The sequence below is a fragment of the Rattus norvegicus genome, chromosome X (assembly GCF_036323735.1).
Source record: "Rattus norvegicus strain BN/NHsdMcwi chromosome X, GRCr8, whole genome shotgun sequence".
Lineage (NCBI taxonomy): Eukaryota > Metazoa > Chordata > Mammalia > Rodentia > Muridae > Rattus > Rattus norvegicus.
Genome location: NC_086039.1, coordinates 153,363,651 through 153,379,896, shown reverse-complemented (window position 1 = coordinate 153,379,896; position 16,246 = coordinate 153,363,651). Strand labels below are relative to the sequence as shown.

At 36.6% G+C, this 16,246-nt stretch overlaps 1 protein-coding gene across 5 annotated transcripts in view; it reads right to left on the bottom strand.

Moving 5' to 3' along the window:
- Aff2 (ALF transcription elongation factor 2) overlaps positions 1-16,246 on the bottom strand; it is a 504,502-nt gene that overhangs the window by 97,184 nt on the left and 391,072 nt on the right. For all 5 annotated transcript variants that reach the window (XM_006229539.4, NM_001427288.1, XM_017602424.2 and 2 more), the window contains one exon: positions 10,221-10,317. In XM_006229539.4, coding sequence (XP_006229601.1) covers positions 10,221-10,317 — 97 coding nt within the window. The remainder of the gene's footprint in view (positions 1-10,220; positions 10,318-16,246) is intronic.

The window sequence follows — 16,246 nt, the reverse complement described above, 5'->3', positions numbered from 1 at the left end:
ATTTATATTCTTCACATTTGTGCAATTTTCTGTGTTATAGGCATGCTATGGGGGATTGTAATAGTAAAAAGATGTGGGGAAAATTTAAGCAGCTTTTTTGGATGCAAATTATACATGCCTTTAAGGCATAAAAATTACAAATTTTACAAGCTCTTATTTGAAACAAGCAAATATAAAAAGGCAATCTCATATTCCAAATACTCGTGGCAGGATGTGAGATGTGATGCAAAAGGAGGTAAATTAAAAGGAAATGACGCACTATAATTCACCAAGCATTAAGAACGTGGTGGAGGGAGTAACCTGGAAATGGGCTATCATTTGATATGTAAATGAATCAAATGATTAATAAAAAAGAAAGAAAAATATAAACAATAAAATATTATTACTAATATAAAAGAAAGACAGCTAAATTTAAGTTTAAAAACCTACATTAAACTAATTTAAACTGATTGGAAAAATGAATAGTGGATAGTTCACAGTTATGTTGCTTTAATTTAAAATTTCTGTATTCTTTGAAAAATCTATATTCTCCTTATTTTGCATCATATTTCTATGACATGATATATATCTCAACAAGGAGGACATTCTCATGTAAGGAAGAATAATGAAAGAACTTTTAAGGGTTATGCCCTAGAATGACATGATGAGAGGTAGTGTACTGTACAATAGTGCCCAATCACTTGACATTGTCATGTGCAAATGTGTAAGGATTTTTTCATAGCTACCTTGAAGTACATGTAGCCTCTGGACCAAAGGTTAGACCTACCTGCTAGTAGAAGAATAAGTTACTGGAAATGTTAATAAACTAAGTTGTGATTCTTGTTTTGCTACTTATGGTATTAGCAAGAGAACTCCAGTTTGCTCCTTTTGATAATGAAGATAACCTTTCTCATCCTTTCCATATTAGTGGCTATTGTTAGCATTCAGCATTGATGGCTATGCTCAGAAGAGTCAGTAGGCTAAGCAAATGCCTGCACATTTGTGAGTGCTTTCTACAAAGGAGTTGGTGAATTGAGAATAATGGTAGGACTATTTGTACATTTACCAAGTAGTCGTCAAGTCCCAGTATCAGCCATATTCAGTTACTATCATGAGATAAGAAATAATATGCTGCTTTCTCCATACCAGGAATAGCTCTGAGATGAAAATAATGCCCCTGTCTAGAAAGCAGTATTAACAGAAGACTCTGGGGTACTGAGAAGACATAACCATAATGAAGCAGGGGAGGGCCTTCTACTATTGTATAGGTATGAATCTTCCATGATTCTTGGAACTTAATGGCAGAACACTCAGGGCACTGGAGGTAGTGGTGTGGGTCCTAAGTATGTTTACATACCACTCAATCTCCCTCTCCTTCCCTTTTCCTTCCTTTCTTTCACTCCTTTCTCTTAGTGAAGCCTAGGATGATTGAATGATCCTTTGTGTTCTCTTACTACACATCCTAGTCTGGCATTGAACAGGTGATTGCTCTATTTCTGTCTCCCAAAGGTTGTGATTACAGCTTCATGCTACCATACTCTGCTCACTGAATCCTCATTTTCAGGTTACCCATCCTTCAGAAACCCCTCCTTCTACAACTCACACCATCATGGGTGTTTCCTTTCACTAACATGTTATGCAAAGCATATTGAAAAAGAACCATACGCCAGGGAAAAGACACTTCTCTTATTCTAAGGAATGTTTATTGTTTGAGTCATACCTCATTACCAGCACTGTACTATCCAAGGTATCCTGCTAAGCATCAAATTTATTTCCTCAGGATGGAAGATGTAGGTAGACTTATAGATGCTTATTCATTAAATCTCCCGTCTTATAAATAGGAAAATTTTCTGTTTTCTATAGAGAAACCACGAATTGCACTAAAGCTAAAATGTTTCAGGGACCACACTGTGTCACAAAAAGCACATGATGTGCAGTTCTCACCACAGAAAGGAAGAAATGAAGGGCAGTAAGTGGCTACCTCGTGAGCACCATCTACCACAGTGTACATAACATTTTGAGGAAGAAAATGCTACATGTAAGCAACTTAGAAAATTTGCTACTCATTTTCTCTATAATGCTAAAACTTTTTCAAAATACTTTAGGATAATTTTGACCTTGTGGTTTTGAAGAATTACAGTACTTTTCCATTAGACCACAGAGAATTTAGAGAGAGTTTGGAGGCTTTTCAGAAGGAAGGCCTGAATAGTTACATCCAGACTTGTACATTCCGCACCTTCTATGAATTATGGAAAACAAACATAATGCTTTATATTCCCTTTATGTGGAGGCTGTCAAAATGAGCACTCAGATGGCTTGGAGATATTGTCCCAGTGGACTCATTTAATAATGATATGTACTCACATACGGCTTTGTTCTGTAATAAATAATAATACTGTTAGCCAAACCTAAATTATTTTATTAGTATTTCTGTGCATAACTTCTAGTTTCCTACTGATATGCTTTTCTCTGTTATTCTACAAGCATGTGTGCCTACATTGAATGTTTATGCTTCTCTGTAAAAAAGGAAAATTTAATCATTCAGATAATTCCAAGTAACTGTTCATTAGGCAATGCAGAACTAAGACAAGATCGATATTATATTAGTTTTATATTCTTTATTGCTACCCATTTATATCTCTCTCTTTTTAACTTTTCACATAGTTGTGTTGCATGACACATTTATGTCCCAACCTAGAGACAAACATTGGTAAATTTCATTGATTACCATAGTTCAGCAAAGCACACCTTTATTGACAAATGGACTCATCAGTAAGGCATTCAGGTGGCTTCCAATCAATGCCTATAGAACTAGCTAAATCACCTGAAAAGATGTATACTGAGAACACTTGCCCAAATATGACAATGCATTTCACTTCAGTCAGTAAAATAAGAAGTCACCATATCCTGGAGACTGAGGTCTCAGCTAGCATAAAGTATACATACTCAGGATGAAAGAGTAAGAAAAAGTGTCACTCGATTTGTACAGAACCTGGATTCTTGGCTGTTTCTGACTTTCCATCCAGGGAGTAGGAAGATGCCAACTATCACTGTACTCTTAGTGGAACCTGAAAGCCAACGTGAAAGTTGTACCATACATGCAGGGCGCAGGAATGGAACTTTGGAGGAAAGTTAATGTAAGTTTGTACACTTAAAATGCTTATGATTTTTTTCTCTTGCTATAAATAAAAAAGTATATATGGGAGCCCAAGAATGAGGTAAACTCTCTGTTCCATTCAGAACATGATCCAACACCACATTTAAAGAGTGGCTTGTGGCTTTTCTAGCAGATGGCCAATACTTGGTGAGAGTTTAGGGTAAGAACACGTTTGACACCTCTACCAAAGCCTCAGTTACTTTTATTTCAAAGCTATCATATCAATTTAAACATCATATATCTTTAATTTGGAAATATTTTTATTACTAGTATTTATGGGACATGTTCATATTTCTATAATATAGTCTAGAATTTTGATTAAAATCAAAGCTTGGAAACTTCCCATAAATTCGGGCGCATGTGGTGCATTTCCCAGAGCTTGCTTACTAATGACTCCAAGATGCAACATCCAGGCATCACCCATGCATTAAGACAGAGGTTGGGAAGATAAAGAGTTTTAAAAGAAATAGCACAATTGAACCAAATGGAGTAGGGCGAGAGCAGAGACATGATGAGATGATCACTGCTCTTTGGCCAATTTCTTCAGCTTACGGTCAGTGACAAAAGAAATAAGGTCATGTCTCTTCCTTCTGACACTTCTATTCAGATGTGCATATAGTGATCTGTAGCTTCTCAGAGGTGGTTGATACTGTCTACTGCCACAATGTTTACAGAGGCAAATATGTGCTGTGTTTTGTGAATGAACAGCCCATGATCATTTTGTCATATGTGAATGTAATCCATCCAGACATGAAAATATTAGTTATTTTTTCAGTTTCAGTCTAGGACAAGCACTTTACTATGACAAATATCTGATTTAAATTTACTATGTAAAAAGTGTCAAGCTAAGCAAAAGAAGTATTGGGTTTCAATAACAATGTGCATAGATGGATAATTTATAAATTATCATGCACAATAACTAGGACATGGTTACTACTGATGATATGACAAACACACCATGAAAAATTTTTGGACTTCTCTACCTCTTTGCATATGACTTCTCTACCTCTTTGCATGCTCAGGCATTCCATTATATAGAGATAACAAGCCTAAATATTTGGTACTGAAAATGGAAAAAACATAATTACGATGAAAAAATGAGCATATGGGTTTCTAAATAGTCACAGACTTGCCAGAAGCATATTAAAAATCATACCATACAAGCCTTAAGCAGTTTTTTTATTAATCTAGTCTCTATGCTAATGCAACCAAATGGGAAACACAATCTTGGGAATATAAAAGCCAATGTTATTCTATTAACCTTGTATGTTATCCTATTTACTTTCTTGTCTTTAATGAATAAATTAAAATGTCCTGTCTTTCTCTAATTGCTGGGTAGTTTTAGTATGACAATGTATGGATTTTATTCTGTTACATTCTGTAACCTCAACAAGCCCCAACTCTATCATTTTGTGGGTATTTCAATGAAAGTCAATGACAGATAAACTGTTTACATTAAAAGACTCTATTAAAGTTATTTTGCAGCCAGTTTCAACCTAATCCATCTGCTGTTTCTCTAGCTCTGACAGGCTGACCTCTCTTGCTGTGTTTGCTGTATCAATGTCATTATAGAAGAGGCCTTCCCTTGCCTTTCTGCTGATAACAAAGTAAATGGAAATGTGGTGAAACCTTGGGGAGGTAACAACTTGTTCAGCACAATGAGGGAGAACTGTGGCCACAAAACAGGAATGATTACAGCAGGGAAGAGTATCTGTTGTCACAACGAATACATTCACTACACCATATCAACTCCAAAAAGAACCAGCGGATAGCATGAGTAAAATGTAATGCATTGTTTAGACTAGCAATTTTTCTACATAAAAGCAGACTTTCAGTTTAAGTTGGCTAATATATTTGGGAAGTTTAGTATATGTTTAAACAGCTCATCCAGAACCTTCCAGAATGCCCAGGATTTGCATGTCTAGGAATTTTGTGCCATTTGAAAGTATTTAAAAATCATCAACCTAGCCAGAAGGTAGTCCAGCAAGTAAATGCTTCATATATAAAACTAAAATTAAGAGTCAGGATTGAAAGCAAGCTTTTATATATGGGAGTTGTTTTAAATCTACAGAAAAAAATGACATAAAATAATGAAGTGAAGGGTAAAACATAAGAAAATACTTTTTTCTATAAACCTGATATGTTGGAGATAGACATACACACAATCTCCACTAACATGCTTTGAATTAAGTACATGTTTTAGAGTATAAGGAAGTTCTTATGGAACTAAATAAATTTGGGTACATTGGAGCTACTTAGATAATATATCCAGATATTAGAATGATTTTGTTCTCAAAGAAATTTTGAATTGTTTGGCTACTCTTTAAAGAAATTAAAACAAACTAATACAAACAATTTTTTTCAGAATATAGACCAATTTGGCCCTTTTGGAGAATTTTTTCAAACTATATACCATCTAATTTACTATAGGCTATATGCTTTTAAAACTTTAACAAACACACAACTCCAAAGATTAGCTACAGTTCTTTGGCGAAACTGACTTATTAACTGAAAATTTCCAATCACATTCAGTGTCTTGAACTTCTAAGTGGACTAAATGAAGTCTAGGATTTGTCTGATTCATATTAATAAAAAGATAACATTACAGTTAAAATGTTTTGATGGCAGTTTCTAGAAGCAAATGTGTGTGTGACTCTCTGTCTCTCTCTCTGTCTCTCTGTCTCTCTGTCTCTCTGTCTCTCTGTCTCTCTGTCTCTCTGTGTGTGTGTGTGTGTGTGTGTGTGTGTGTGTGTGTGTGTGTGTGTGTGTGTTTTGTGTATATTCTGAGGTGATTTGGGTTAAGAGAGTGCTATGTCCTTATCTGAGTAGGTTTCACATACTGGGCATGTCAGAACATCCTACGTCCAGAACATAGACTACAAACTTGGAGGTAGGTAGGTCAAAATACTATTAATGTTATCAATCAGTGAAATAATAAGCAGGTGATTATCTGTTTCTATGAACATATACTGGGCAAGTTTTCGAGTCTGATGCTGTACATTTGAAGTCTTCAGAACCAGTCAAATTCTAGAGTGCTTAAAACTTTAAAGACAGCAATTTTAATAATTTTGTCAATACAATTCTGTTGTTTTAAAAAAAAACAGTTGAGACTGATTAGCCTGCTTATATTGAAAGAGAAGCACAGTGTCTATATCTTTAGATCTGTTATTGAACTGCAAGCACAGCATCAATAACTGCTTCTCAGCTGTAAATGAAAATTGATTTCAGGTTTAACTCCTCATTTTCAGGAGTTCCTTTAATCCCAAGAAATGTAAGAAGAGAATTTTGACAAAAAGGGAAACAGAAGGTTTAGTCAGGGCCATGCAGAGAACATGGTATGTCCCCATTCATATGTAGTTCATCCCCTTGTATCCAGGCAATCCCGAGTGAACATTAGTGAGCTGATCATAGCACCATTGCTTGCCCTGGGTGACTGACATGAAAATGGAAATTCATTAAGTTTTGCAAGGGGAAGGCCAGAGATGGAAATATATCTGTAATGTCAACATCTGAGATGGCAATTAAAATTTTTATCAGCTTGGTGATGGAGAGCAACACCATTCCATTGATATCCACTTGTTCTCTCTCTCTCTCTCTCTCTCTCTCTCTCTCTGTCTCTCTCTCTCTCTCTCTTTCTTCCTTTCTTTGTTTCAAACACTATATTGCTACAGAAATGTTCACACAAACACTAATTACAAATCATTGTTTCTTATGCTAACACTGTTTTGGAACTTTCTAATGTTCGATATGAATTCTCGGTGCTATTCTATGTTATTTCAGATTATTTTCTGAGGGAAACAGTGGAAATATGGCATGACATAGGCCTTTATGACTATTTCTGAGAGCAGAACAGGAGCTATTTCAGAAAAGGAAGAGGCACACTGAATTCAATATGTGGGATTCAACTGTCCATCTACATCAGTTCTTGGAAGAAAAACTTACGGAGACATGTAATTTTCTGGAGGAATTGATACAGTGTCATTGATGACCTTATTCTTGGAGATGCTGACTTAAAAGTTGTCAGGACTCAGGGGAGTTAAGGTCATCTACACTTGACAGATATCTTTGAATGCCAGTTAGGACATCTAATCTAGTTCTTAGTAAACCCTATGGACACCTGAGTCAAAAGGAAATGTAATGCCTATTCTCTTGTATATCTAAGAGGGAATTTCAGTTAATGCTAAATGGGCTACAAGGAAGGATAACTACATACTTGCCATGCTTACAGTTTTACACATACTTTCGCATAGCTAAGCTTTGTCTGATCCTCACAACACTCCTATGAATGAGACAAGACTATTTTATCCTAATTTACTTGCAGGAAATCTGAGACTTGAGGATGTTTGGCAATTTCCCCAAGTGTGGTATAATTAGTATGTATGAAGTAGGACTTAAGATCAGGCTTTTCCATCCCAGAAACTAAATTCCTAATGATTACACTTTTAATTTCTCATGGCCAGGAGCACACAGCTAATAAACATTAAGACAAGACAGATTTTTCTCATTCAAGTTTGCCACATGCTGGGTATTTTTCATGTACCTAATTCAGCAGTTCTCTTTATCATCTGGTTCTTTATAAGAAAGGAAAGTGGAGAGACCTAGCACTTCCAAGCACTCTAGACTTTTTAAATAATCGGATGTACCACAACAATGATGAGTATCATGTAAAGTGCTGAGTACTTGACTACACCCTAGCTTTAGTGTCAAGTTCTTTGATATGTATTGGTCAATTGTTTCATTGAATCTACTATGACTCAATGAGTAGGTAGTTCTGTTACTTTTATTTCAGAGAAACTGATCTTTTGTTAGAATTCATTCAGTTTGAAAGTGGTAAGACTAGGATTAAAACATACATCTCTTTTGCTACTGTGAACTCATGTCAACATCCCTCAAAGTCCTGATTAAGAAGTAAAATGCAGATAAATGACTAGAGCCATATTATCTACATGGCGCTGTGTTACTCAGATGCAAACTATGCCTATGGTTCTTTTATTAAAAGCAAACATAAAATTAATATGAGACCCAGTGTTTCTACTTCTTTTTCAGGTTAAAAGGAGGCAATAAAAAATAGTTGGCTTTAAGTACCTACGACAGCACTAAATAATAGCTAAAAGCACAACTGACTAAAATATCATGAACAGATGAACAGATAAGCAAAATGTGCTTCATCCAAACAATAGAATATTATTTTTCCATAATACTAAATGAAGTGTTACTGTATGGTATAACCTGAAATAACATACAAACAAATCATTGTAGTAAGTGAAGAAGGTAGATATTTAAAACATCCAATATTGTATCATCCCATTATAGGGAATAGGCAAATCTATAAGGACAAAAAAGTAGGTCAGTGGGTGATCTTCAGGGGCTAAGTGAAAGGAGGAATGAGGATACTTCATATGTATTTAGTTTCCATTTAGGATAATGAAAATACTTTGGAATTGGTCATGGATAAACAAGTTTGTCAATAAACTGGATGTCACTAAACTCTAAGTTTATAATTCTTAAGTTTATGTTGTATAATGTTTAAAATAATAAAAAGAAAATAGTTTTAAGTCACATACTCTAGGGAAAAAGTGCTAAGCTTCATAAATCCACAGCTCACCAAATGTTGTCATTAATACCAATACTATAGCTTTCTAAGTCTCTTCACTTGTCCTCCAGACTCTCCCAAGCAGCTCATCTGTGAACACTTGCAATTTTGTAAGTACTTCCTGTTCCACAAACTCAACTGTATTACTTTGCTGTGCTGTGTTTCTACCATGTCAGATCTCCTATTCATTGAGAGAACTTTAGCCTTATGAAGGAAGGCATGTCTGGTCAGAAGGCAACAGGCCATAGGAGCTCCCAACTCCTCATTCCTGAGTATCCACATGTAACAGCACTTTCTATAATTTCAGCAAAGTTATATCAAAATTTCAGATGATTCAGCCCATGAGTCTGATGCCATTTCTTAATGTAATATAAAAATAATCCTATGAATTATAAAGCAAAAATGCATTCATATGTTTACAGAAAGAGAAAATCAATGTGCAAAATTTACTCTTTATTTTTGCTACATTCTGTTCTCAACATTTCCATTAAAATTTAAGGTTGCAGCTGTCAAAATCAATGATGTAGAATTTTTGCTTTGTTTTTGTTTTATTTACAAATGTGATGCTCTTGTTATTGGCATATTAAATGCAGAAAGCAGAAATGACAGACATTGCCAATGGAGTGTGTATTTCACATTTGTTATGCAGTCCACACTCAAGTAGAAAAGGGACGGCTTGTATTTGGTAAATGCACAGCAAGCACTTCAGAAATAGCTGTGAGACTGTGAGAGTGCCGGTAATCCTCTCCTTGTGCTTGTTCTTGATAGACCACCAAAACTTAAAATCAGGCAAACATCAAAATTGCCTTCTGTATTCCATATTTTGTGGCATAACAAACAGAAAAACTCTACATATGGGAAACAGTACAGGGATCATCTATATTATATATCATTGCTGATAATAGGGATTTACAGTGATGTTTTACTTTTAAAACCAAGGAATCCAATCTCATCAGAAATGATTAAAGATATCACATTATAATCATCTCTTCTGGGAAGAAAGTACTAGAAATTATTCAGACCAGAAGAAATCAAGGACAACTGAAAGCTTTTGTTGAATGCATGATGCTGCAACATACAGGGTATTTATTCTCAGCTCCGGAGTAATATGTCTGGGAGAAGAAAATGGAGCAGTGACATTTGCACCCAAATTATTGCCTGTAAATGCTAAGCTTCACTCTGGAGTTACCCAAAGGACATGCCACCCAATAAAACAATAGTTCAAAAGACAGAAAGACAATACTCTATTGCTTATTGATGAGCAGTATTTGTGTATAGAAAATGGAGAGAAATTCAATTGGTTTTGAAGAGCTTAGAATCCCTTGGCTGTAACTTTAAGAAAAAGGGCAGTTTATTTCATCTGTTCCCAAACACTGCTCATCTTTGTTTCTTTTCTCACTGCAAAAGGAAAAGCTTCTCTTTATGAAAGCTATTCTAGTCCCTTGTGCCCCACCCCCTTAAGTTCAATCCAAAGCCCTAAGCCCCTCCTACCTGGTAGAGCTCATTGGCTGTGCACTGTGTGGTCAAGGTCTTCACAGGTTCAAGGTCATCTTCATCACTGCTCAACTTCAGGTCGTCCTCAAGCATCCTGAAGTAAATCAGAGTGGCATTTGTGTTACAAAGCATCTTGCCTAAATTATCCTCAGATTCACTTTGCGATGAGAATAAAAATATTGTTACTGGAATCTGACAGCTGCAATAGTATAGAGGGAATCAAGAGTCTTTCAGCTAATTAGATATTTGAGCTCTTATAGGTATGTCATAACGTCACATATCTTCTATGGCTACCTTACCCTAAATCAAGGGGCAAATAGATGATTTCCTCATCTTCGAAGATGGCAGGAATCTATGTAAATGTATAATAAATGTACTGGTCAAGCACTACAAGGTGATGGGGAACGCTGCTCTGTAGAACAGTTTATTTTGACTTCCAGGCAAAAGGGTGGACAGGAATGACAGCATTGCTAAGCTGATCTGGGGACTAGGAAAGAGTGTTGGGGTTCTCTGAATGACAGATGTCAAGGAAACCTTCACTGCCTCTCTGTATAGGCATCTCAGTGACCACAAAACATCTGGGTGAGAAATAGCTAGTCATTAACCTTTTGATATATGATCCATCTCTTGCTGTAAAATATGATCCAAGAGATGTAAATCCATGTTGTATATATGAAATATTTCTTTCCTAAAGTGAGATACTCAGAAAATATGAGAAGTCTAGATATTCGTGATGAATTAGCACCTTCAAAACTGTTTACAGACCACACAAAGTTTCATCAGGAGTATTAACTTGAGTGATATCTGTCTCTGTTATCTTCAGGTTGGCGCTAGAGCAGGAAAGGCAGCTTATTATCTTAAAGTTTTAGGTGCATAGCCTTCAAAGACCAATTTGTGTTCATCTTTTAATTTATTAAATATGACTTTAGACCTTATCATCATGATGCAGGTAGAGGAAATCTCCATTGTTCTGGACCAGTTCTCAACTCCTAGGCATGTTCTGCTCCTCTCCCCATCCCCCTTTTGGCTCAGTATCAAACTTAACTTTAAAGTCCAAATTGTATTTTTTCAACTCTGGAAATCATCACTGTGCCGTCCCGTGGCTCATTCAGGCTTTTATTCCTTTACAAAAGTTTTCTAGAAATAATATTCTTTTTACACACACACACACACACACACACACACACACACACACTCCCCAATTTTTTTTTTACGTGATAAAAGCAATTTTATTTTTTTTCTTTTTTCTTTTTATTATTAACTTGAGTATTTCTTGTATACATTTCCAGTGTTATTCCCTTTCCCGGTTTCCGGGCAAACATCCCCCTCCCCCCTCCCCTTCTTTATGGGTGCTCCCCTCCCCATCCTCCCCCCATTGCCGCCCTCCCCGCAACAATCTAGTTCACTGGGGGTTCAGTCTTAGCAGGACCCAGGGCTTCCCCTTCCACTGGTGCTCTTACTAGGATATTCATTGCTACCTATGAGGTTAGAGTCCAGGGTCAGTCCATGTAGGTAGTGGCTTAGTCCCTGGAAGCTCTGGTTGCTTGGCATTGTTGTACATATGGGGTCTCGAGCCCCTTCAAGCTCTTCTAGTTCTTTCTCTGATTCCTTCAACGGAGGTCCTATTCTAAGTTCAGTGGTTTGCTGCTGGCATTCGCCTCTGTGTTTGCTGTATTCTGGCTGTGTCTCTCAGGAGCATCTACATCCGGCTCCTGTCAGCCTGCACTTCTTTGCTTCATCCATCTTGTCTAATTGGATGGCTGTATATGTATGGGCCACATGTGGGGCAGGCTCTGAATGGGTGTTCCTTCTGTGTCTGTTTTAATCTTTGCCTCTCTATTCCCTGCCAAGGGTATAGAAATAATATTCTTTAAAAAGAATCTCTCTTTCCAGAATCCATCTCAGTCAGGGTAAGTGCCAGAGCCAGGAATATTTCCTGGTACCTGGATTCCAGGTCAGCTTCTGTGATGCCTAGACGTAAGCAAGTCTCTCACCCTTTCTCTGTAAAATGGTGGTGGTGGCAGTGTGTTTTCTCTCTCTCTCTCTCTCTCTCTCTCTGGCCTTCCAGAATAAGGGAGGACTGCATGCTTCAGGCCACAGAGTCAGCTAAGCAGGTCACATAGGGTTTCACACAGACTGATGTGACAATCATGGCACAATTTTCCATAGTGTTTCCTCTCATTCCCATTAATCCTTAATGCTCAGGTGACTGACAGGGTGCCCTTGATTCACTTCCTTCTCCTGTATAACATTTTCTAGAAAGGATGGGGCCTACCAACTTCATTTTGGAGACAAGGAAGGAATGATTAAGATAGGTGAACTACTTTTCTCAAAGGTCACACAACTAGTTAGTATAACATCAATCTTAAAATTCCCATTTCTGGATTCCCATCTGTGTTATGTATCTGTAAGAAGAAAGATAAAAGGGGAGATGAGGTTTCTGATTTTATTTAGCATGGAATGTTATTTTATAGGTCTTGTTCAATTGTTGGAAAGGATTTTATGCCACAGTGGGCATGTAATAATCTCCAAAGAAAGCATAGCTCTCCCACTCCCAATGGAGACATCAAGGTCTAAACAGCAACAACCACAACCAATATAAAAGGATAATTGGTGAGGAGGACAATTATCTGAGTTGGTTTTAGATAAACTAATTTTTCAGGATTTATGGTGATTCTGCAAACAACTAATAGCTATTTTCAAGATATTAGAGGAGAAAATATGTATTTTGACATGTCTTTTGAAGTTTTCGGTTTGTGCTCTAAATACACATCTCAGGAAATGAAGACTATATCACTTTTACAGGCTGTAGAATCAAATCTTTTTAAATTATCTGCACTTCTAATTGTAAAATGGTTTGCTCTGCGTATGTATGTGCATGGGTTAAAGTATATGGAAGTGGTCAGCATAACAAATTATGCAGGATTCATCTATTTGTATTGGCTAATTTTCTATGTCAGGTATAGTGCTAAATATTTGATCTGTGGCGCAGAATTCAATACCTTCAAGAAGCTTATGATGAGAATCCATTACTAGTGACATTTCCTAAATGAGGTTTAAAGATGTTACAAAATGTTCTTATAATAAACGAGTAGAAGCCATGGAGGCAAACTTGGGACCCAAACCATCTGTAGCCACAATTTAGTTGTACATGTTTTCCTAGAGGACACAAATTATAAAGAATGGTGCATTAAATTCTATCAGAAACAAGAACAAAATGAACTCAAAGACTATATTAACATGAAATAACCTCAGGTATATCATAAGTTTGGGCATATTGTCTGAGTGATTATGACATCTAAGCCATGTGTACAGCACTTGTTTTACATACTTTGGTTATGAGCAATGTGAATCACAACTGGAGCTATAGTGAAGATACTTGACAAAATCATAAAATTCATCAGGGAAGATGTCAGCAATCTACGGAAAAACAATGATAATTCAGGAAATGTCTACTAGCATCTCAAGTTGGATCTAGAAATGGGATCATGGTTATATTATTTGCTTTCCTTAGGCAGAATGAAACCTCCAGGACAGAGACCCAAATTTGGGTTACTTTACTTCCTAGAATACAGCCTATGATTTTATCATGGAAATGAAATGTTCACCAATTTATAATTCTGAAAATACGCAGCTGCTGGACCAATTCTGTTCCTTAGGACTTTTAAAGAAAATGGTGTCATTTTGAGGTTATTCTATGCTTTCCAGTATATTCTATCTGCTTGCCTTAGGGATGTGGAGTAAGGGACTGTTTCATTCAAGTTTTAGACTTTAAGCTAAGGCCCACAGTCTCTGGTCCATCTAAGTATTTTGGGATCTTCTGATTACTTAGATTGTCATTGGCATACTGAGTACCAAGAGCTGATGGCAATCAGAGTAAGATCCTGATAGCTTCAGTTGCATCTCACAGCTGGGCTTGGGGATAATCATATCGTCCAAAGAGTCATAGGATACTTTAGGACTTATGCCTTCTCATCAGAGTCTCACTCTGTACCATCTTCTGGAATAGTAATTCAGCTCCTTGCAGTTCTGTGCCTTAAAGGATATTTCCTCCTAACAAAGCAATCTGGAGGGAATGAAATATGAGTGGTTTCATATTACTCAGGGGACTGTATATTTATCCTCCCTAGGTCTGCACTAGTTGGTAAAATGGTAGGTAACTATTTAAGAAGTGGTAATAATTTTCAGAGTATCAAGTTTGCTTTCCTAGGGTAAAGGTTCTGTGGCTTTTCCTCATATCTTAGAAAGAAGAACTTTATCTAATTTCTGAGATTTTAAATTATAAGTTTCTGATTCAATGATTATCTCACTGGGAATCTTGAGCAGTCTCAGCTTGAGGACCATGGGAAAGGGAAATTGGTTGAAAAAAGAGTATTACATTTTATGAAAGCCTCAAAGATCTATCAAGTGGAGCTATTGGCCCAAGTCCCTCATCCTAGGCCAAGAGCCTGTGACTGCCCCAGATGTTGTACCTACCATGTACATGTAGACCTTAGGAAAGACTATATTCTATAGCAGATGAATTGCTACAAATTGCAGAAAATAGGCATCTCCAAATATTTTGATAGCTTAGCATGAGAACAAAGTGTTTTCTCCCAGAGACTGTCTAGTCCAGACCTTTCTATGTTTCTGTACTGATAATGAGTGATCTGTTTTTTTTAAATGGGTGGGAGAAAAATACTATTTCTAACACAGGAAGATTGTATAGAAATCATATTTCAGTTTTCAGAAGTAAAGTTTTATTGGTATAAGCCATCTCCATTCATTATGTATTGGTTCTAGTTTCTTCCATGTCATAATGGTCAGGCTGACTAGTTGCAACAAAGATGAAAGCCAGTAAGATTTGCCTTTGTTGGAAAAATGTTTTCTGATCTTCCACATTAAGTCAGCATTTTCCAAATTTAAGGGAAAAAAGTTCTTTCTATACCAAGTGAAATCTTCTGCAAACAACAACAACAACAACAACAACAACAACAACAACAACAACAACAACAACAAACTCAAATAAAGGTATTTAAAATCAGGATTTCCTTAGCCTCAAAGATAAGTGTAATGGGGTTGGATGAGATGAATTCATTCAATAAAGTATCAAGTTATGGAGATAATTATGGCTTCATAGGTGTGGTATAGGATTCATTAAGAAAGCCCAACCTTGTTACTTAGCTTCTCTGAACCTCAGTTTACTCCTTTGCTCAATGGGGATAAAAACATGTGTCTCAGAGATGTAGTCACTATACGATTAATGCATTCTTTCACTTTCTTCTGCAACTCCTTTCATGTCACCTACTGCCTCTTCTCTCCCTCCCCTCCCCACACATTATAAATGCATAAATACAACATGCTGTGTACTTTTACTGTTGTTCATATGCATATGTGTTTAGAGCTGACCACTTTGTATTGGATAACGGAATAGAGAGATGATCTCTGGGAAAAATTGATTCTCCTCCTCTCATAAATCATTAATTCCCTGTATATCTTCATCTAGATGTAGGACCTGTGCTATTTCCTCAGCCATGTTGTGATGTCAACTAGTAGCCTCATGTAGGACTGTCTTGGCCGACCATACTGTTTAGATTTCATAGGTGCAGCTTCATGCTATATACAGAAGACATAATCTTGCAGCAAATGTTTTGTTCGTCTGGCCTTACAACTTTTCCACCTCATCTTATTCTAGTCTCCCTGAGACTTACAAATGGACGTTGTATCATAGAATGTATCAATTAGACCTGGACACTCCATGGTCAGTTGTTCTCTGTATTGTGACCAGTTGTAACTTCCTATAATAGTCTCCATTTACTACAAAGAGAAGCTTCTTTGATGCAGGATGACAGTTAAACCTTATCTATGTGTGTAAAACATCCTAAACAAGATAGCTGACCTTCCATTCTTTAGTGGAACATACAAGTCATCTAGATAGAATTTCTTGTGTGTCACATTTATCCAAGTGACATTAATTTCATTCACACATTTAATGGGCATGGAATTTTTGAGGGCTTTGCTTGAAACAGTGAATATAGGTTAAG